This window comes from Oncorhynchus kisutch, linkage group LG13, assembly GCF_002021735.2.
Source record: "Oncorhynchus kisutch isolate 150728-3 linkage group LG13, Okis_V2, whole genome shotgun sequence".
NCBI classification, from domain to species: domain Eukaryota; kingdom Metazoa; phylum Chordata; class Actinopteri; order Salmoniformes; family Salmonidae; genus Oncorhynchus; species Oncorhynchus kisutch.
In genome coordinates, this window is record NC_034186.2 from 14,326,919 (window position 1) to 14,351,279 (window position 24,361).

The window sequence follows — 24,361 nt, forward strand, 5'->3', positions numbered from 1 at the left end:
TGGAGATAGACGGAGAGACATAGGGAGAGGGGAGTGGTCAGTTTGGGGGAATCAAAAGAGAGAGAAGAAAAGAAGAGGAAGTGAAAGATGTTACAACAACCACACAGAGTTCAGCTGTAGTGAAAGATGTTACAACAACCACACAGAGTTTAGCTGGTAGTGAAAGATGTTACAACAACCACACAGAGTTCAGCTGGTAGTGAAAGATGTTACAACAACCACACAGAGTTCAGCTGGTAGTGAAAGATGTTACAACAACCACACAGAGTTCAGCTGGTAGTGAAAGATGTTACAACAACCACACAGAGTTCAGCTGGTAGTGAAAGATGTTACAACAACCACACAGAGTTCAGCTGGTAGTGAAAGATGTTACAACAACCACACAGAGTTCAGCTGGTAGTGAAAGATGTTACAACAACCACACAGAGTTCAGCTGGTAGTGAAAGTGTTACAACACACACACAGAGTTCAGCTGGTAGTGCAAAGGACACTTTGTCTTTGAACAAAGCTAGCAGGTCTTTTAAGTCCGTTTTCACTACTATGTTTAGATTAGACCCGAGTTAGCTGGATAAAACAAACTGTCCACTGGAACACCACATCCCAATCAGCCTGTACATTAAGTCACATGCTATTGACTGAAACTGAATTCATTTAATTGAGAAATGGATGCCTCAAACAAGAACACACTCACATACTCTCTCGCGCGCGCAGGCACGCACACTTGGAGCCTGTTTGACCATGTGTTGTGCATGCATGTGAGGCTGCTCAGTCAGAGTGTTGACACTGAACAACAGTGTTTACTAATGTAGGACATGTTACCATGATGATGTGATACAGACACCAGACCAGACCACCAGGCTCTGCTCAAAATCTACTCTGGTGTGTCACCTGGTATGTGCTTGTTTTGACAGTAACCACACATTGTCTGAAAAGGACTTTAATTGCTCTTCTATCATCATCATGGTTTTCAGTACTCTTTATCAGACAATAACAAAACAGTCAGACAATGAGCAGTGTGTGTGTGTGTGTCATGTTTTGGCATCATCTGTGTTATATCTGTTCTTAGTCACTTCCTTGTGTAATGATCTCTGAACTTTGGCCTTTTATCTGACTTCTCCACTTGTTCCACCTCGCCCACTTCAGTCATTTCCACCCCACTCTCCCTGCCTGCAGAAATGCATTGTTTGTGTTCTCAGTAGGTCTGTGACGATATCAGTATCGCAATATTTTTTCCATGCCAAAAAATGAAAACACAAAGCAGACCAAACTCTTTGGTCCTTTAAAAACTTGCTGTATGTTAAATATTGTGTGCTATAGGTTAGAAAATAAACACATTTGACTCTGGAAGACAACATAATGATGTTTGTTTCCAACATTAGAGCCATTTTCCTAAAGAAGTTAAATCAGCCTAGTTTTTTATTTCCTTGCCACAATACCAACGAGTATTGCGATACTGGTATCGTCCCGGACCTAGTTCTCAGTGTGTATGTGTGTGTGTTACCTCGCTGCAGACCACGGTCATGATGATGTAATGGTAGTCAGTACAGGACCAGCGCAGGACGTAGGTTCCCTCCTCGTTGCCCTCCTGACGAAGCTTCTGGTTGGCATACTCCGTACTGCAGGACGAACAAACAGAACCAACGGTCAACAACACAAAACTCAACGCTAGATTAAGAAGTTAAACAGATAGAAGTGATGGAAGATAAAAATGGGTATGAAGAGAGAGAACAAAAGACAGAAAGGAGAGAGAGAAACAGTCAGAGAGAGAGCTAGAGAAAAAGAAATGGACACACACTGAGAGAGAGTGAGTACTGACCAGATAGGTCCATGACAGCAGTTCTGTAGGTTCTGCACCACAGAGGAAGGGGCCACCTCTGTACACAGGTAGTGATGGGCATCGACCGTCAGACGGAAATACCCATCCACCAGAGCAGCGAACGCCAGCGCCTCTCCTTTAAACTCCAGCTGCACCTCCTGTGGGACAATAGGAGCATTAAACAATAGTAAGAAATACTTTAGAAATCAAAACATTTGATTCGTTTTTTCTTTATTTAGATCCCCATTAGCTGTTGCCTTTAGTCTGTTCCAAAACACTGCACTAGTTTCCTTTCTTGTGTCCATTCCTTAGTGTCCTGGGCCTGTATCGACAAAGCATTTCACAGTAGAAACTGGTCGATAATCTAAACAGACTACTAATCACATTATTTGTCCCTTAGCTATGTTGGCTGGCTGTTAGGCCCGGTGACATTTGAACTCTGGCTGGAGCTAAGACGGTACAGTAGAGACAACGTTCATTAATATGCGACGGTCACTGCTTAATCTAGTAATCCAAGCTCAGGTAGTGTTTGGAGAGATGCGTGTGTCTCACCATCTTCTTGTTATCCTGTCTGAAGATGGTGACAGTGGACTCTTTGATGACAATGTGTGTGATCTCGTGGAAGTCACAGAATGTCACCCAGCCTTCGCTGGCGTCTTTCTTCTTGGTCTGTTTGCCCTCAAACTTGTTCTTTTTGGACTTGTTCTTCTCTTTCAGGATCAAGGTATTCTATTGCCAATGAAAGGAAAAATACATTGTCAAGAGATTTCTCTTAGATGAGTTTCAAAATACATTCAGATACTTCATCAATACCTTCCAAATTCACTCCAACTTCAGAGATAATATACAGTTTCTCAAGCCAACTCAAAATCACACCCACACAAATACCACGTTCTACACATTCAAATCTACAAAGAAACATTTAAAAATCTCCAAATATCTCACACCAACTCAACTCAAATCCCACACATCCTCCTTAACATAAAAAGGACCCAGTGACCACTCACATTTGGGGGCTTCCTCCTGTATGATATCCCTGTGGTGCCAGTAACCTGGACCTCCATGGCCAGGGAGGACTCAGGCCCGTGGCTCAGCTCCCCATTGGTCTCTACCTCTTGGGTAACTACCAGGGCCCTGGGCTCCAGCATCTCCCTCCCCAGGCCCCGGGTCAGGCCTTCCAGGGTGGACAGGTACTTGATCTTCAGGTCGTACAGTGTGATGTTACTGTCCTGAACAGTGCGACTGTTGAACTCATTCAGGAAGTTCTTGAAGACGTTGTTGATGCGGAGCCGGGTGAGAATGTTTCGCTGTTTGATTTGCCTGTTCAGTTTCTCCGGGATGAAACGCTTGTAGCTGGAGAGAGAGGGAGTAGCGATGGCGAAGAGAGGCAGCAGAGAGGGAGAAGAGAGGCGGCAGAGAGGGAGTAGAGGGGGCAGAGATGGAGAAGAGAGGCAGCAGAGAGGGAGAAGAGAGGCAGCAGAGAGGGAGAAGAGAGGGGGCAGAGATGGAGAAGAGATGGAGAGAGAGAGAGCAGAGATGGAGAGAGAGAGAGCAGAGATGTAGAAGAGAGGGGGCAGAGATGGAGAAGAGAGGGGGCAGAGATGGAGCAGGGATGGAGAGAGAGGGGGCAGAGATGGAGAAGAGAGGGGGCAGAGATGGAGAAGAGAGGGGGCAGAGATGGAGAAGAGAGGGGGCAGAGATGGAGAAGAGAGGGGGCAGGGATGGAGAGAGAGGGGGCAGAGATGGAGAAGAGAGGGGGCAGAGATGGAGAAGAGAGGGGGCAGAGATGGAGAAGAGAGGGGGCAGAGATGGAGAAGAGAGGGGGCAGAGATGGAAAAGAGAGGGGGCAGAGATGGAAAAGAGAGGGGGCAGAGATGGAAAAGAGAGGGGGCAGAGATGGAGAAGAGAGGGAGCAGAGATGGAGGCAGTGGAGGAATTAGGGACATTGTCATTCCTTTCAATTTGTGAAATATGTGTGTAGAGATTACAGAGTATATCTGGTTGTGTGTGTCTATGTTGTGTGTTAGTGTGTGTATATCTGTGTACATCTCTACCTGATCTCATTGGAGGCAGTAGACAGGGGAATCTCTCTGGTCATAGCATAGTGAGTGATGGCCAGTACAGCCATGCCCAGGCACTCATTCTCTATCTCATGCTGCTCTGCCTCACTCTGGGGGCAACGAACCACAGCCAGACCCTTCTGGAAATCATTCTGGCCCTGGAAACACACCCACACATGATTGGCTGACTAATGTTCCAATGAAATGAAGAGTAGTGAATCATATCCAGGGCTTTTATATCAAGCTGTCCAACCATGTCCAAAGACTTCAGCCACCCAAGACATAGACTGTTCACTCTGCTACCGTCCGGCAAACGGTACCGGAGCACAGGCAAATGTTGCTACTCTTTATCCTTACTCTTATTATTATATATCCTGATGCCTAGTCACTTTACCCTGTCTTTATGTACATATCTACCTCATTATTATCTATCCTGACAACGTCTAGTCACTTTACCCTGTCTTTATGTACATATCTACCTCATTATTATCTATCCTGACGACGTCTAGTCACTTTACCCTGTCTTTATGTACATATCTACCTCATTATTATCTATCCTGACGATGTCTAGTCACTTTACCCTGTCTTTATGTACATATCTACCTCATTATTATCTATCCTGACGATGTCTAGTCACTTTACCCTGTCTTTATGTATATATCTACATCATTATCTATCCTGATGCCTAGTCACTTTACCCTGTCTTTATGTACATATCTACCTCATTATTATCTCTCCTGACGATGTCTAGTCATTTTACCCTGTCTTTATGTACATATCTACCTCATTATTATCTATCCTGACGATGTCTAGTCACTTTACCCTGTCTTTATGTACATATCTACCTCATTATTATCTATCCTGACGATGTCTAGTCACTTTACCCTGTCTTTATGTATATATCTACATCATTATCTATCCTGATGCCTAGTCACTTTACCCTGTCTTTATGTACATATCTACCTCATTATTATCTATCCTGACGACGTCTAGTGACTTTACCCTGTCTTTAAGTACATATCTACCTCAAATACCTTATTATTATCTATCCTGATGCCTAGTCACTTTACCCTGTCTTTATGTACATATCTACCTCAAATACCTAATTATTATCTATCCGGATGCAGAGTCACTTTACCCTGCCTTTATGTACAGATCTACCTCTCATACCCCCTGCACAATGATCGGGTACTGGTTTTCCCTGTATATAGCTGCACATTGATCCGGTACTGGTACTCCCTGTATCTAGCATCATTCTTCTGTTACTATTTTTGAGAAAGCATTTCATTGTAAATTCTACACCCGTTGTAGTCGGCATATGTGACAAATACATTTTTTACCTGCACAGACACACACCCACACGTACAGACACACACCCACACGTACCTGGGCGAACAGGTAGTCAAGGGAGGCTGCGTCCAGTAGGGGTATACCTTCAGGGGCCCTCTGTGGGCCGAGACCTCCCCTCAGCTTACTGATACAGTGTCTCCACACTGGAGACTCACGCTCACTGGTACCATGCCAGTTAGTGAAGTAAAACCTGATGGATGGATGGATGGATGGATGGATGGATGGGAGAGAAGAGACTCGGTAGGTGGGTGAGGTGTCCACATATTTACAGTAAGTATACACATTTGTTTGTATTTGTGTACAAAGGTTGACCATGATCTGTTGTTTGACCAAGTGTACCCTGGCTGTATGATGCAAATTCAACTCAACAATAGGCCTGCTCATTAAGGCTCTCACCACATTCACCCTCCCCTCCTCGCTCTCTATTTTCTAGTGAAAGAACAGAAAGAGGATGTCTGCGTGATACCACATGTTTGCTATCCTTCCTCTCGGAGTTAACAGTTTCTCTTGGATCATACACAACGGAACTGGCAAGGCAACTGAATATCTCCAGTTTCAATGCCCTCAGGTAGGCCATACAAACACATCCACTTCATACTTTAAGCATTGGATTTCTTCCTGCCTTGTATCCATGTTTACATGTGGATTGTAAAAACAGTTCACAAGTAAATCCTAATTAATTACATTCTACTGTATTTTAATCTTATCTGATGTAGACTAGTTTACCAGCTCAGCAAGTGCCAGTTGACTCTGCACAGCATGGTGCCAATGTCTCATATACCCCACCTCTCGTTACACTGAATCCTGGTTGATGAATGATGGTTAAGTATCAGCCCTGTTGAATAATCTAGAACGTAGTGACAGGTGATGCAGAGAGCTCACAACGACAACAGCAGCAGATAACACTGGTAGATAACTAAGTGAGAGTCCGTGAGATTCATCATCCATTAGAATGATTTGATAATGTAATAACACACACAGTGCAGTAGGCCTGTCACAGTACCTCATGCGGTAGTGAAGCTTGATGCAGGTCTCGTCAGTAACCTTGATGACGTGGTTGGGAGCGTACCACAGCTGTTGGTTCTCATCATACAGACCAAACAGATTACAGCACAGGGGGGAGATATCTGAGAGAGACAGAGAGAGGGGATACATTACAACATTATTCATCCCTTCATTCATTTTGACACGGACTCGTCAGTAACAAAGTTCATATAGGAGTCGTGGTATAAATAGCATAACATACTAGGGCTGGGCGATATATCGAATTCATTTGAAATGATGTTTTAGCGCGATGTTCAATAATGCCTGTATAGCAAGAATCAAGTTTATTTTATTTTATATTATACAAAGGAAAAAAAAGTATGAGTGTTGTGTATTTTTGGTCCGGTCTCCTAACCACCTACCGACAGAAACATTATTTTACTGTAATAGATGACAACTTAACCTTTCAACTTAACCTTTCTAAACGTAGAACAGAGCTTACCCTACTAAAACGAGAGCATCAATGAACATGATTGTGGAAAATGAATGCTCCGTTTCTGTCAGGCTTTTCATTTACCACGTACCGCTAGCAGCATTTTAGTCACATACTGTTATGTGCTAGCTGTCTAGTCTGTGTTTTATAAATGTACAATGAGCATAAAAATACGTTTATTTAAGGAACTGGCAACTCGTTGTCATTCTGAGAAATAAGCCTCTTCTTATCCAGGTAGGCCACTGGATTTCAACATGTAAACAGTCAACAGGCTGTTGTTCAAACAGCTGGAGACAGACAAGAGGGTGTGTTCATAACAGTTCAACTGTTCTACCTTTTTAGCAAGCAAATAGATCCAAGTTGGCTAGATTAAATAAAGACTAGCTGGCTACTCACTAGCATGTGGGCTTGTGCTTGATTGTTTATGAGACCGGTGTTAATTTTCTATAATGTCTGTGACAAGAAGTTTGTCATTGGGCTATTAGTGGATGTGCATGGTTCTAGTTAAATTTGTAACAAAAATGGCATTTTCATAAACAGACTTGAAAACTAGATCAGTGATTATTGCCAAAAAAAGCACACTACACTATTTTAATAAAATAATTACAATATTAGTAGGTCTTATGGTTGTGGAAGGCTTATAATTTAGCCTATGTATTATTTTACAAATTTGAGGTATGATTTAGGCCATAATCGGCCATCCCTATAACATACAGTACAGCAGGCCTACTCAATAGGTGGACCGCAGTCCGGATCCCGAACCAGAACAGAGTCAATACAGTGAAAGGAACAAAAAATTGGGCTTTCAATTTACTTCTGTTGAGAGTTGTAAGAGTAGAATGCACAAGGTGCAACATTTGATAGAACAGGGCAGTTTTCCTCGTTAGACTATTTCAATCACTGACAGACCTTAGAGGGTTATTTATAAACAGAAATGTCCAGTTGATCAACTAGCTGTAGTTGCTAGTCTAATCTAAGACTTGTAGAATAGTAGTTATCATGGCCAGATTATGTGCCCAGGGGACTCGACACCCAGGGAGCCCCCATTGATTTTGTTGAGTCACTCCGGTATCATATGAACACACAAGACATGGCAAAATGTGTAGAATGGCAGAAAATTTGCTTTAAAACTGCAACATTTTCTCTCTGCACCAACAATAGGGGTGTGAACAGTTTGGGGTCACATAGGTTGCAGGTTTGTTACTACACCGATAAATTATAATATCCATGGACCTTCTCAAATAGTTTGAGTACCCCTGCAGTGCAGAGTACAGCACATGCATGTATGCCTACAGTTTCTGTGTGAAAAATAACAGAGGTAAAGTCCCATTAGGAATAACAACATATTGGACGAGTGGTTGACTTGGCTATTGATACTAGCTACTGTATGTTCAAAGTCTCCAATAGGTGTAGATCTTCACAGTCACAGTGGGTCTTTGTGTGTTTATAGGGCAGGTTTCATTGGGTCAGAAATTCACTGGGCAGCCAAGGAGACAGGAAGGAAGGGAGTGGTGCACTGAACTGAACTGTGAGAAATTAGTTCCGCAAAACACAGTGTCTTGGACAGAGAGAGGGAATCCCCCAACATACAGTGCCTTCGGAAAGTATTCAGGCGCCTAGACTTTTTCCACATTTTGTTACATTACAGCTTTATTCCAAAATTGATTAAATAGTTTGTTTTTTCTCCTCAGCAATCTATACACAATAACCTTATAATGACAAAGCAAAAACAGGTTTTTAATTTTTTTTGCAAATTTATTACAAATTTAAAAAACTGATATCACATTTACATAAGTATTCAGACCCTTTACTCAGTACTTTGTTGAAGCACCTTTGGCAGCGATAACAGCACGTTTTCTTGGGTATGACGCTACAAGCTTGGCACGACCAATTATGATTTTTCACCGCCGATACCGATTATTGGAGGACCAAAAAGGCCGATACTGATTAATCGGCCGATTTTTAATTGTTTTATTTGTAATAATGACAATTACAACAATACTGAATGAACAGTTATTTTAACTTAATATAATACATCAATAAAATCAATTTAGCCTCAAATAAATAAACATGTTCAATTTGGTTTAAATAATGCAAAAAAAAAAAGTGGAGAAGAAAGTAAAAGTGCAATATGTGCCATGTAAGAAAGCTAACGTTTAAGTTCCTTGCTCAGAACATGAGAACATATGAAAGCTGGTGGTTCCTTTTAACATGAGTCTTCAATATTCCCAGGTAAGAAGTTTTAGGTTGTAGTTATTATAGGAATTATAGGACTATTACCCTCTATACCATTTGTATTTCATTAACCTTTGACTATTGGATGTTCTTATAGGAACTTTAGCATTGCCAGTGTAACAGTATAGCTTCCGTCCCTCTCCTCCCTCCTCCCTGGGCTCGAACCAGGAACACAACGACAACAGCCACCCTCGGAGCAGCGTTAACCATGCAGAGCAAGGGAAACAACCACTGCAAGTCTCAGAGCGAGTGAAGTTTGAAACGCTATTAGCACGTACTAACTAGCCAGCCATTTCACTTCGGTCACACCAGCCTCATTTAGGGAGTTGATAGGCTTGAAGTCATAAACAGCGCAATGCTTGACGCACAACGAAGAGCTGCTGGCAAAACGCACGAAAATGCTGTTTGAATGTTTACACGCCTGCTTCTGCCTACCACCGCTCAGTCAGATACTTAGATACTTGTATGCTCAGTCAGATTATATGCAATGCAGGACACGCTAGATAATATCTAGTAATATCATGAACCATGTGTAGTTAACTAGTGATTATGATTGATTGTTTTTTATAAGATAAGTTTAATGCTAGCTAACAACTTACCTTGGCTAACTGCATTCGCGTAACAGGCAGTCTCCTTGTGGAGTGCAACAAGAGGCAGGTCGTTATTGCATTGGACTAGTTAACTGTAAGGTTGCAAGATTGAATCCCTCGAGCTGACAAGGTGAAAATCTGTTGTTCTGCCCCTGAACAAGACAGTTAACCCACCGTTCCTAGACCGTCATTGAAAATAAGAATGTGTTCTTAACAGACTTGCCAAGTTAAATAAAGATTAAATAAAAGGTGTTCAAAAATATATTTAAAAAAAAGCTAAATCAGTGTCCAAAAATACCGATTTCCGATTGTTATGAAAACCTGAAATCAAATCGGCAATTCCGATTAAATCGGTCGACCTCTACTTGGCACACCTGTATTTGGGGAGTTTCTCCCATTCTTCTCTGCAGATCCTCTCAAGCTCTGTCAAGTTGGATGGGGAGCGTTGCTGCACAGCTATTTTCAGGTCTCTCCAGCGATGTTTGATCGGGTTCAAGTCCGTCTTGGTTGTGTGCTTAGGGTTGTTGTCCTGTTGGAAGGCGAACCTTCGCCCGAGTCTGAGGTCCTGAGCGCTCTGGAGCAGATTTTCATCAAGGATGTCTCTGTACTTTGCTTCATTCATCTTTCCCTCAATCCTGACTAGTCTCAAACTCCCTGCCACTGAAAAACATCCCCACAGCATGATGCTGCCACCCCAGTGCTTCACCGTAGGGATGGTGCCAGGTTTCCTCCAGACGTGATGCTTGGCATTCAGTTCAATCTTGGTTTCATCAAACCAAAGAATCTTGTTTCTCATGGTCCGACAGTCCTTTAGGTGCCTTTTGACAAACTCCAAGCAGGCTGCCTTTTACTGAGGAGTGGATTCCAACTGGCCACTCTACCATAAAGGTCTGATTGGTAGAGTTCTGCAGAGATGGCTGTCTTTCTGGAAGATTCTCCCATCTCCACAGAGGAATTCTAGAGCTCTGTCAGAGTGACCATCAGGTTCTTGGTCAATTCCCAGAACAAGGCCTTTCCCCCCCCGATTCCTTAGTTTGGTGGTTCCAAACATTTTTCATTTAAGAAATGGAGGCCACGGTGTTCTTGGGGACCTTCAATGCTGCAGAAATATTTTGGTACCCTTCCCCAGATCTGTCTCTCGACACAATCCTATCTCAGAGCTCTACAGACAAGTCCTTCGACCTCATGGCTTGGTTTTTGGGGGAACTTATATAGACAGGTGTGTGCCTTTCCAAATCATGTCCAATCAATTAAATTTACCACAGGTGGATTCCAATCAAGTTGTAGAAACTTCAAGGATGATCAATGGAAACAGGATGCACCTGAGCTCAATTTTGAGTCTCATAGCAAAGGCGCTGAATACTTATGTAAATAATGTATTTTAGTTTTTTATTTGTAATAAATTTGCAAAAATGTCTAAAAACCTGCTTTCACTTTGGCATTATATGGTATTGTGTGTAGATAGCTGAAAACAATTCATATTTCATCCATTTTAGAATAAGGCTATAACGTAACAAAATGTGGAAAAAGTCAAGGGGTCTGAATACTTTCCGAAGGTACTGTAACCACCCTCGATAACTCAGATCAAAATATCTGGATATTGCACTAAGCATGACTGTCATGAGTATACTGTAGAGTCTCTAGACTGTCATGAAATGGCAAGTGCAAGCTATAAGTGATAGTAACGGCAGCAGTAGTAGTCCTATAACATACAGTAGGAACTGTTACTACTACTACATATCCTATAGGCTAACACTTTAGCCTTTACAGATGAACCTATCTAATTGTTGCAAACAAAAAAGGGAACCTAGTGAGAGACAGGAACATGCCGGGGCAGGGATACTTCCTCTTATCTGAGCTCTCCTGTTTTGTTGTGACTTACTGTGTGTATCAAACTACCTACCACTGACCACACAGACAGAAAGGCCCTTCACAGACACACTTGCTATAAACAGATCATACATTTATGTTGGCAGCTGCTTCGCTTGTTTAGCCTCTAAGGTTAACTAGTGAATGTTTGCGTATGGACTATGGCAGCTGTGGAGCTGAACTTCTCCTTGGTCTGAACTCCTCCTTGGTCTCCCCTCTCGCTCTGCAGTACTGGGAAAATATGTTTTGGCTTCACACAAAGAGGAAATTCCAGAACCTGTCCCATTCTGGCCCGACCCCAACCAGCCGCCATCTTGTCTTGGAGTGTCTGGCTGAAAGCAAGAGCTGGAAGGACAGACCCATTCCTTTCTCTTCCCCTCTCTCCCTTTCTATCCATCCCTGGTCCCACTGGCAGATGTTCTGGACTTTTAGAGCAAGTATCAGAACAATGTTTTAAATATCGTCCAAAATGTGTCTGTCAAAGAAGAAGGCTACCAAACAAGCATTTTTAGAATGGTAAGAAAACAGATGCTGGATGTTAGTGGCCTTTCTCATGAGGGTTAGTAGCTGGGCTTTATCAATCAGTCTGTATTGTGTGCCTTATATCTGGCAGTTACTGTAATAGCCAGTTAATATGGTTACTACTAGCATCAGAAGAATTTCTTATATTAGGATTTAGCATTTCTTATCTTAAACATCGAGATTCAGCTGTAATAAAGAGCATCCACTGAAAAACAGATTGTTGGCAATAAAACAAAGATCCACAAATAACACAGATAGGCCTACATCTTTGGAATATTTTCAGGTCCCATATCATATAGGCTAGAAGCTACTGTACGACACAAATGAGCAGCACACAAAAAGAGACAAAACATCTCCGACTATGAAGCCATTTCTTAGTTACTGTATTACTCCTTCTTGTCTCCTAGGTAACAGTTCTCACGTGACAGGGCCTATTTACAGTGGCACAGTGGACTTCTGTTGGCAGAAGATATAGGTTGATCATAAAGTTACTGTTCCCCTCAAACACTTGGATTCATTGTTAAAGGGAACAAGATGACATCACCTGAACTTTCATTTTAAAACACTAATGGTAACATGATACCACCTCATAACCAACACCGGAGAAGGCGTGTTTGCAGAGGTGCGTGGTATATAGTAGCTAGATAGCTAATCTACTGGTGCAAAAATTCACTGTATGGTGTCAGCGAATATAATTAAAAGTTTACCCTATTCATATATGGCAAACATACTCGTTTCCCCTTTCATCTGTGTCTGGTTTTAACAAGTTACAGTCTAGCTACAGTTGAAGACGGAGGTTACATACACCTTAGCCAAATACATTTAATTCCTGACATTTAATCCTAATAAAAATTCCCTGTCTTAGGTCAGTTAAGATCATCACTTTATTTTAAGAATGTGAAATGGTCAGAATAATAGTAGAGAGAATGATTTATTTCAGCTTTTAATCCTTTCATCACATTCCCAGTGGGTCAGAAGTTTACATACACTCAATTAGTATTTGGTAGCATTGCCTTTAAAATTGTTTAACTTGGGTCAAACGGTTCGGGTAGCCTTCCACAAGCTTCCCACAATAAATTGGGTGAATTTTGAACTTGTGAACTTTTGAAGTATGCTTGGGGTCATTGTCCATTTGGAAGACCCATTTGCGACCAAGCTTTAACTTCCTGACGGATGTCTTGAGATGTTGCTTCAATATATCCACATAATTTCTCTCCTCATGATGTCATCTGCTTTGTGAAGTGCGCCAGTCCCTCCTGTAGAAAAGCACCCCCACAACATGATGCTGCCACCACCGTGCTTCACGGTTGGGATGGTGTTCTTCGACTTGCAAGTCTCCCCCTTTTTCCTCCAAACATAACGATGATCATTATGGCCAAACAGTTATATTTTTGTTTCATCAGACCAGAGGACATTTCTTCAAAAAGTACGATGTTTGTCCCCGTGTGCAGTTGCAAACCGTAGTTTGGCTTTTTTAATGGCGACTTTGGAGCAGTGGCTTCTTCCTTGCTGAGCGGCCTTTCAGGTTAAGTCGATATAGGACTCTTTTTTACCCTGGATATAGATATTTTTGCACCGGTTTCCTCCATCATCTTCACAGGGTCCTTTGCTGTTGTTCTGAGATTGATTTGCACTTTTCGCACCAAAGTACATTAATCTCTAGGAGACAGACCGCGTCTCCTTCCTGAGCGGTATGACAGCTGCGTGGTCCCATGTTGTTCATACTTGCGTACTATTGTTTGTACAGATGAACGTGGTACCTTCAGATTTTTGGAAATTGCTCCCAAGGATGAACCAGACTTGTGGAGGTCTTAAAAAAAAAATCTGAGGTCTTGGCTGATTTCTTTTGATTTTCCCATGATGTCAATCAAAGAGGCACCGAGTTTGAAGGTAGGACTTGAAATACAGGTACACCTCCAATTGACTCAAATGGTGTCAATTAGCATCAGAAGCTTCTAAAGCCATGACATAATTTTCTGGAATTTTCCAAGCTGTTCAAAGCCACAGTCAACCACTGGAATTGTGATTGAATTATAAGTGAAATAATCTCTGTCTGTAAACAATTGTTGGAAAAATTACTTGTGCGTCATGCACAAAGTAGATGTCCTAACCGACAAACTATAGTTTATTAACAAGACATTTGTGGAGTGGTTGAAAAATGAGTTTTAAGGACTCCAACCTAAGTGTATGTAAACTTCCGACTTCAACTCTGTCTTCAGCCAGCATGGAACAAAATGGGGGGGGGTGGGACGGGTCATTCAAAACTTCTACAGTAATGTGGATTCTACCATGATTCTGGATAATTCTGAATGAATCGTGAATAATGATGAGTGAGAAAGTTATACGCACAAATATGATCCCCCTAAGACATGCTAACCTCTCACCATTACAATAACAGGGAGGGGTTAGCATTATATATCATCCCCCTAAGACATGCTAACCTCTCACCATTACAATAACAGGGAGGGGTTAGCATTATATATCATACCACCAAGACATGCTAACCTCTCACCATTACAATAACAGGGAGGGGTTAGCATTATATATCATACCACCAAGACATGCAAACCTCTCACCATTACAATAACAGGGAGGGGTTAGCATTATATATCATACCACCAAGACATGCTAACCTCTCACCATTACAATAACAGGGGGATTAGCATTATATATCATACCCCTAAGACATGCAAACCTCTCACCATTACAATAACAGGGAGGGGTTAGCATTATATATCATACCACCAAGACATGCAAACCTCTCACCATTACAATAACAGGGGGATTAGCATTATATATCATACCCCTAAGACATGCAAACCTCTCACCATTACAATAACAGGGAGGGGTTAGCATTATATATCATACCACCAAGACATGCTAACCTCTCAACATTACAATAACAGGGGGATTAGCATTATATATCATACCACCAAGACATGCAAACCTCTCACCATTACAATAACAGGGAGGGGTTAGCATTATATATCATACCACCAAGACATGCTAACCTCTCACCATTACAATAACAGGGAGGGGTTAGCATTATATATCATACCACCAAGACATGCTAACCTCTCACCATTACAATAACAGGGGGATTAGCATTATATATATCATACCCCTAAGACATGCAAACCTCTCACCATTACAATAACAGGGAGGGGTTAGCATTATATATCATACCACCAAGACATGCAAACCTCTCACCATTACAATAACAGGGAGGGGTTAGCATTATATATCATACCACCAAGTCATGCAAACCTCTCACCATTACAATAACAGGGAGGGGTTAGCATTATATATCATACCACCAAGACATGCAAACCTCTCACCATTACAATAACAGGGAGGGGTTAGCATTATAGATCATCCCCCTAAGACATGCAAACCTCTCACCATTACAATAACAGGGAGGGGTTAGCATTATATATCATACCCCTAAGACATGCTAACCTCTCACCATTACAATAACAGGGAGGGGTTAGCATTATATATCATACCCCTAAGACATGCTAACCTCTCACCATTACAATAACAGGGAGGGGTTAGCATTATATATCATCCCCCTAAGACATGCAAACCTCTCACCATTACAATAACAGGGGGGGTTAGCATGTATTTGGGGGTATAATATTTGTGTCTAACTTTCTCACTCATCATTATTCACGATTCATTCAGGACTATCCGTAATCAAAGTAGCATTCACATAAGTGTTTAGAAACATTCTATTCTCATCTACAATAAAAATGACTCCAAAATGACACAATACATGATTTTACCATTCATTTCCATTGAGCACTAAATGATCTGAAACAACCAAAAACAAACAGAAAATGCATTCAGCAAATGTTTTGAGACACTGAGTCACAAGCTTGATGTAACCATTGTCTGCTATGAATATGGGACAAAAAACTACTTTAATACACATACAAGTGAATTTGTCTCAATACTTTTGGTCCCCTAAAATGGAGGGACTATGTACAAAAACTGCTGTAATTTCTAAACAGTTCATCTGATAAGGATGACAATACCCTCAAATTAAAGCTGACCGTCTTCACTTTAACTTCATGGTCATAGCCTTTTTTTTCAAATCCAAACTTTTGGTATGCTTCACTGTCCCAATAATTAATTACGGAGGGCACTGTTGGTGCAATTTCAATGTTGTTTGAGTTGCTTTTAGTATCACCAAGCTTTAGAGGATTTTACTGCAACATTGCTCACTGCATCCAAGTTGCTTGACATAGGTGTTTCAAAGAGCTGTCAGTCAAGGTGAGCTCATGAACACAAGCTCCCCACCCACTCAGCCTGTTGTTTCAAACTTCCTGGTAGTTAGCCATGAGAGAAAAAGTACTTTTCAGAATGACTTTTCAGGACCTTTAAGATAGGAGTATAACTCCAGAATGTTTCTGAAAACTTCCCCCAATCAAATCGTAAAAACACAGACTATGCTATTTAACGCTCTGGCATACAGGCGCGCACACACTCGGATTCCCGCAGGCAGGCAGGCAGGCACACACACACACACGGCGGGAGTTGAGACAGTACTTACAGCATCTTTTGGCGGCCTCCACACACAGCTCCTCAGCGGTGAAGCGGTCTTTGAGGAACTCCAGCGGTTGAGTATCTGGTAGGTAGAAATGAATCTCCAGACCTCTCATGGTCACAGTGACGGGGCCCTCGGCCCTCCTTGACCTCCTCATCTTCCCACACAGTTGCCTGCCCAGCTCCATCACCCCCAGACTTGGCATCCAGACTCTGGAAGGAGAGGGAGAGGGATGGTGAGTTGGTAAATGTGTCAGGAGTGGGTAATGTATTGATCCAGAGGTGAGCTCACTGTAGCAGCGATGCAGAGTCCTGCATACCCTGATGACTCACGTTCCAACATGGGCTGCCCCAACACACACACACCTACTGAGGCGACGTCATTCACAACACACACACCTACTTAGATAATCTCACCAAAGGAAACACACACCTCTTGAAATGTAATTCACATACATCCATAGATTAAATCAAAACACACACACTCCTCTACCAAGGTAACCCTATTAATAACACACATGCCCACTGAATTGATGGCATCAAGAACAACCACAGAATTATAATTACTCTAGACATGTTATTTCTAAGAGCACAACACGCTCTGTGGTCCCGTGACGTGGCAAGCCAAGGACAAGAGAGTTGACCGAGGATACACTGTCCCCTTTACCCAACTCTCCTACTAGAGGAAGAGAGAGAGTTCCCCTCTGCATGCAGATCATCCTATTACTTCTCCCAGCATCGTTTCCCCTTCCTCTAGAGCGGCGCAGGCAGCACCCCCAGTGGCTCGGACACAGCTTGTTTCATAACAGCCCTTATCAGCCTATCGCCCATGGCGGCGGAGCTTTGATCTAATGACTGATGACGGGATCAGCGGGGTCACAGTACACACACACACACACACCATTTACACAAGTGGGCCAATTTGTAACTTTTTTTCACTAATTGGTCTTTTGACCAATCAGATCGGCTCTGAAAAAGATCTGATGTGAAAAGATCTGATGTGATTTATCAAAATACCAATTATTGGAAAAAAATATCAGAATTGGGCTGCCACACACACACAAACAAAATAGGCCTACATTAATCATACATCTCTCCACTGATAGGAATATAACAGGAATATAACAGGACATAATAAGGATTACATTAAATATGTCTATGCGGAATATAACGCATCTCAACATCAACTTTTCAGAGGAGACTGCGTGAATCAGGCCTTCATGGTCGAATTGTTGCAAAGAAACCACTACTAAAGGACACCAATAATAAGAAGAGACTTGTTTGGGCCAAAAAACACCAGCAATGGACATTAGACCATTGGATTTTTTTATGAATTTATTTGCAAATGATGGTGGAAAATAAGTATTTGGTCAATAACAAAAGTTTATCTCAATACTTTGTTATATACCCTTTGTTGGCAATGACAGAGGTCAAACGTTTTCTGTAAGTCTTCACAAGGTTTTCACACAATGTTGCTGGTATTTTGGCCCATTCCTACATGCAGATCTCCTCTAGAGCAGTGATGTTTTGTGGCTGTTGCTGGGCAACACGGACTTTCAACTCCCTCCAAAGATTTTCTATGGGGTTGAGATCTGGAGACTGGCTAGGCCACTAGCCAATTCAAGGCACACTTAACTAGCAGGATCTTGAAATGCTTCTTACGAAGCCACTCCTTCGTTGCCCGGGCGGTGTGTTTGGGATCATTGTCATGCTGGAAGACACAGCCATGTTTCATCTTCAATGCCCTTGCTGATGGAAGGAGGTTTTCACTCAAAATCTCACGATACATGGCCCCATTCATTCTTTCCTTTACACGGATCAGTCGTCCTGGTCCCTTTGCAGAAAAACAGCCCCAAAGCATGATGTTTCCACCCCCATGCTTCACAGTAGGTATGGTGTTCTTTGGATGCAACTCAGCATTCTTTGTCCTCCAATCACGACAAGTTGAGTTCTTACCAAAAAGTTCTATTTTGGTTTCATCTGACCATATGACATTCTCCCAATCTTCTTCTGGATCGTCCAAATGCTCTCTAGCAAACTTCAGACGGGCCTGGACATGTACTGGCTTAAGCAGGGGGACACGTCTGGCACTGCAGGATTTGAGTCCCTGGCGGCATAGTGTGTTACTGATGGTAGGCTTTGTTACTTTGGTCCCAGCTCTCTGCAGGTCATTCACTAGGTCCCCCATGTGGTTCTGGGATTTTTGCTCACCGTTCTTGTGATCATTTTGACCCCACGGGGTGAGAACATGCATGGAGCCCCAGATCGACGGAGATTATCAGTGGTCTTGTATGTCTTCCATTTCCTAATAATTGCTCCCACAGTTGATTTCTTCAAACCAAGCTGCTTACCTATTGCAGATTCAGTCTTCCCAGCCTGGTGCAGGTCTACAATTTTGTTTCTGGTGTCCTTTGACAGCTCTTTGGTCTTGGCAATAGTGGAGTTTGGAGTGTGACTGTTTGAGGTTGTGGACAGGTGTCTTTTATACTGATAACACGTTCAAACAGGTGCCATTAATACAGGTAACGAGTGGAGGACAGAGGAGCCTCTTAAAGAAGTTACAGGTCTGTGAGAGCCAGAAATATTGCTTGTTTGTAGGTGACCAAATACTTATTTTCCACCATAATTTGCAAATAAATTCATTAAAAATCCTACAATGTGATTTTCTGGATTTTTTCCCCTCATTTTGTTTATCATAGTTGAAGTGTACCTATGATGAAAATTACAGGCCTCTCATCTTTTTAAGTGGGAGAACTTGCACAATTGGTGGCTGACTAAATACTTTTTTGCCCCACTGTATGCATCTGTTGGTCACAGATACCTAAAAAAAAAAAAAATTGGTGCGTGGATCAGAAACCAGTCAGTATCTTGTGTGACCACCATTTGCCTCATGCAGCGCAAGCTATCTCCTTCACATTGAGTTGATCAGGCTGTTGATTGTGGCCTGTGGAATGTTCCACTCCTCTTCAATGGCTGTGTGAAGTTGGTGGACATTGGCGGGAACTGGAATACGCTGTCGTACGTCGATCCAGAGCATCCCAAATGTGCTCAATGGGTGACATGTCTGGTGAGTATGAAGGCCATGGAAGAACTGGGACATTATCAGCTTCCAGGTATTGTGTAAAGATCCTTGCGACATGGGGCTGTGCATTACAATGCTGAAACATGAGGTGATGGTGGTGGATGATTGGTATGACAATACCAAACTTTGTCCAAACATTTCAAACAACTTTCCTAATCCAACTTTAGGTATTTTAAAATGTAAATAATCTATAAAATATAAGACGGGATAAACTGTGTTCAATAGTGGATAAAATGAAAGTGGAGCGACAAACAAAACAGTACACTTGGCTATACACCCAGAAAGGAAATGGCTACTTCTTCATTTCTCAAAAGAAAAACATCAACCAATTTCTAAAGACTGTTGACATCTAGTGGAAGCTATAGGAACTGCAAGCATATTTCTATTAAAACAGGCTTGCCATAATAACCAATGGAAAACAGATTGACCTAAAAAAAAGAAATTCCCTGGATGGTTTGTGCTCGGGGTTTCACCTGCCAAATCAGTTCTGTTATACTCACAGACAATATTCCAACAGTTTTAGAAACTTCAGAGTGTTTTCTATCCAAATCTACAAATAATATACATATCCCAGCTTCTGTGCCTGAGTAGCAGGCAGTTTACTTTGGGCACACTTTTCATCTGGAGGTGAAAATACCACCCCCTGTCCCAGAGAGGTTTTAAGCACACTGGAAACTGTTTCCCTAATAATTTGCCTAGGCTGCTCCTCTTCCGTTGGCACTCAATCAAGGTGAGAGGTGTAGGCTAATCATTGATGTGTGTATAGTGTGATTTAAGGTAACATTTCAAATGGGGTGTTTCTATATGCATGAAAAAAATACATACGGTGCCTTCAGAAAGTATTCAGACCCTTTGACTTTTTCCACATTTTGTTGTGTTACAGCCTGAATTTAAAATGTATTAAATTAAGATTGTGTCACTGGCCTACACACACACACACACACACACACAATACCCCATAATGTCAAAGTGGAATTATGTTTTTTGAACTTTACAAATGTATAAAAAATGTAAAAGCTGAAATGTCTTGAGTCAATAACTGTTCAACCTCTGTTATGGCAAACCTAAATAAGTTATACGATTTTTTTATTACTACCTAATCTCTATACCCCACACATAAAAGTATACGTAAGGTCGCTCAGTCGAGCAGTGAATTTCAAACCCAGATTCAAACACAAAGACCAGGGAGGTTTTGCAATGCCTCACAAAGAAGGGCAACTATTAGTAGATGGATAAAAAAAAACAGATATTGAATATCCCTTTGACCATGGTGAAGTTATTAATTACACTTTGGATGGTGTATCAATACACCCAGTCACTACAAAGATACAGGTGTCCTTCCTAACTCAGTTGCCAGAAAGGAAGGACACCACTCAGGGATTTCACCATGAGGCAAATAGTGACTTTAAAACAGTTGCAGAGTTTAATAACTGTGATAGGAGAAAACTGAGGATGAATTACTCCACAATACTGGCCTAATCGACAGTGTGAGTGAAAAGAAGGAAGTCTCTATAGAATAAAAATATTCAAAAACATGCATCCTGTTTACCATAAGACGCTAAAGTAAAACTGCAAAAGAAATGTGGCGAAGCAATTCACTTTTTGTTGTGAATACAAAGTGTTATGCTTGGGTCAAATCCAACACAACCCATCACGGGGTACCTCTCTCCATTTTTCAAGCATAGTGGTGGCTGCATAATGTTATGGGTATGCTTGTAATCGTTAAGGACTGGTTAGTTTTTCAGGATAACATTTTTAATGGAATGGAGTTAAGCACAGGCAAAATCCTAGAGGAAAAGCTGGTTCAGTCTGCTTTCCACCAGACACTGGGAGATGAATTCCCCTTTCAGCAGGACAATAACCTAAAGCACAAGGCCAAATCTATACTGCATTTGCTTACCAAGAACAGTGAATGGTCCTGAGTGGCCAGTGAATGGTCCTGAGTGGCAGTTTTGAACTAAATCTGCTTGAAAATCTATGGCAAGACTTGAAAATGACTGTCTAACAATGATCAACAACCGATTTATAGTGCTGGGCGACTAACCGAAATGTCAGATGACCGACATCTGTTGAATTATTTGAATTCCATTTTGTTCCGTTTTTTTTCTGTGAGCTCAATGCACACATTGCACAGTTCTCTATGGATAAATCAAATACAGCCTGAACTGTCTGATGTAATAGGGAGTTGTCATTTCCAACTATTCTACATAGTTTAGCTCATAAAACATTACCTACAATGATATTTGTATGTTCACAGATGAAATGTCATGTTTCACGCATGGCTTTTCTTATGATCCTGACAAATTATGCATGTATTTTCTTACAAGCCTAACGATGTGTAAGTTCAATTTCTTGGCAGCTATCTGGCTCCATAAACCCTCGCTTCTCTTATATCGAGGCGGAGTTGGATTTTAATGACTGGTCGCTGCAACAACAACATTGTGTCAAAATTAGTTGATTCTTGTAAAAAATGCTATTTCTGAAACCCCTTAGCAACATGTACCTATGTTTGTACAGTACAAATACGGTCCTTCCGTGGGGTGTTAATTCATAATTTTAATAAACTTTAAGTGAATACATTCACCGACTTTTCCCTCGCTGCTCATAACTACGTAAACTGAACTCCAATTGGGTCCGTGCTATTCGGGTTCCTTGGGATGTCCCTTGCTGTGTTCAAGCCTTCGTCGGAACAAGGAAACTCGGAAAAGTACGACTTTCTAACTGGTTGTAGTTATACACGTGCAGTTAGTTATACATTGTAGTTGACATTTTAAATGGTTACGGTAGAGATTAAAGCATGTAACTTTTGAGCGAACCGTCATAGATCTGCCATTCTCATTTAAAGCAAGTCCAATAAGCGGTAGAACTGTTCTATGTGCGCCATTTCTATGCTTTCCGTTCTTCAGTTTTTGCGTCGTTTACTTTCGGGTTTGTACAACAGCTGAAAATATACTATTTGGGGTTATGAAAAATGTATTTTTATTTTACAGCGGCTTAGATGGTTCGATTCTCTACACTTTGTTTTGTCACACACTTTAATTTGGCGATCTATTAAAATTGGTGGAAATGGTGGAGCAATGTCTGCATATTGCAAATTTAATGTACGGATTATGTACGGGTTAAGGTTAGGGCTATGGTTTACGGTAGAGACCTCCCAAGGATGCCGGATAGCACAGACTCAATTGAATCTCAGTTTACGTTGTACGAGTAACGAGCTAAAGTCCGTGGTTGTATTCGCTAAAAGTTTTTATTGGGAGTATGAATGTCAGTACCCCGCGGAAGGACCGCAGTTGTACAGGACAACAGGTACAGTTAAGCGTTTTCAGAATTGACATTTGTACAATAATCGACTGACGGTGACTCAATATTGTTGCTTGTAAATCCCGCGACCAGTCATCAAAACTCAACTCCGCCTCGATACAAGAGAACGGAGTTGAGGGTTCCTCAACTATGAGATCCTGTGCATTTGTAACAGCCCGCAATAAGCAGGTGTGAATCTAATAACGATTCTAGTTAAAAGAATATCAGCGGCTTGATGGCTGGTATTTTACTCAATATCAATTTAAAACAGATTGTATGTGTTTTTTACTCACCTAGCCGTTAGCAAGCTAGCCAGATGGCAAGTTTACTTCCGTATCGTTCTGTTCGTAGATCCAGAATATAATTATCCGTTGTGAAACTATAAAGACTGAGTTGATCTTGACAAGAAAATATCCTTAGTCATGTCAATATTCCAAACGAATTTGTTTTTGCCCGACGAGTTTCTTTCCTTTCTGGTCGAAAGCACATACATAATCTTTCTAGCTAACCCTTCCTGTCAAGTATCGTCCCTATTCCCGAAAATAGTGCATCATGCTCAGCTTCACGCATTCTGATTGGTGCATTACTCCTTCAGTCAAGTGATCCTTTAGCCCACAGACACTGTCATATATGTAGTTAACCCTAGACTGGAGGGAGCAGTAAACTGAAGGAAATCACATCCATTGTTGTGTGTGTGTGTGTGTGTGTGTGTGTGTGTGTGTGTGTGTGTGTGTGTGTGTGTGTGTGTGTGTGTGTGTGTGTGTGGAGATAATAAAACCCTCCCTCATCTTTCATGGGTCTTAAAATCCACACAAAAGTGTGTGAGGTTATTATAAATGTCACAATTTCTGTTGCCATGTAGGCTTTTGGGAGTTATTTGCATAGTAATGTTCTATGTATATTACTCATGTAATACACCATGCACAGTACCCTGCCCTGAACCTTAGACACTGTCACTACCGGCTACCACCCAGTACTCTGCCCTGCACCTCAGAGACTGCTGCCCTATGTACATAGTCATTGAACTCTGGTCACTTTAATAATGTTTACTCTTTTATCCACTTGATATGTATATACTGTATTCTAGTCATGGCTCATCTTATATAGCTACTGCTGTACAAACATTTCTATTCATATACTGTCCATACTGTCTATACACACCATTTACATACATACATTTAAGCAATAAGGTGGTATAGGGCCAATATACCACGGCTAAAGGCTATTCTTTGACACTACGTAATGCAGAGTTCATTTATACATCCCTTAGCTGTGGTATATTGGCCATACACAACAAACCCCCGAGGGGCCTTGCTGCTATTATAAACTGGTTACCATCGTAATTAGAGCAGTACAAATAAAACTTTTGTCATATGCGTGGTATACAGTCTGATATTTATTTAATTAGACAAGTCAGTTAAGAACAAAGTCTTATTTTACAATGATAGTCTTGGAACAGTGGGTTAACTGCCTTGTTCAAGGGAAGAAGGACCAACTTTTACCTTTGTCAGC

General features: G+C 41.6%; 1 protein-coding gene across 1 annotated transcript in view; it reads right to left on the reverse strand.

Annotated features, from left to right (window-relative positions):
• Window positions 1-23,424, reverse strand: part of LOC116353045 (tyrosine-protein kinase JAK1) — a gene marked incomplete at its 3' end in the record, with an annotated part of 23,637 nt that extends 213 nt beyond the window's left edge. The window contains 9 exon segments of the mRNA XM_031785637.1: window positions 1,502-1,616; window positions 1,817-1,974; window positions 2,369-2,545; window positions 2,824-3,169; window positions 3,871-4,034; window positions 5,263-5,416; window positions 6,230-6,353; window positions 16,475-16,680; window positions 23,143-23,424. Coding sequence (XP_031641497.1) covers window positions 1,502-1,616; window positions 1,817-1,974; window positions 2,369-2,545; window positions 2,824-3,169; window positions 3,871-4,034; window positions 5,263-5,416; window positions 6,230-6,353; window positions 16,475-16,673 — 1,437 coding nt within the window.
• Window positions 23,425-24,361: the final 937 nt, after the last annotated feature.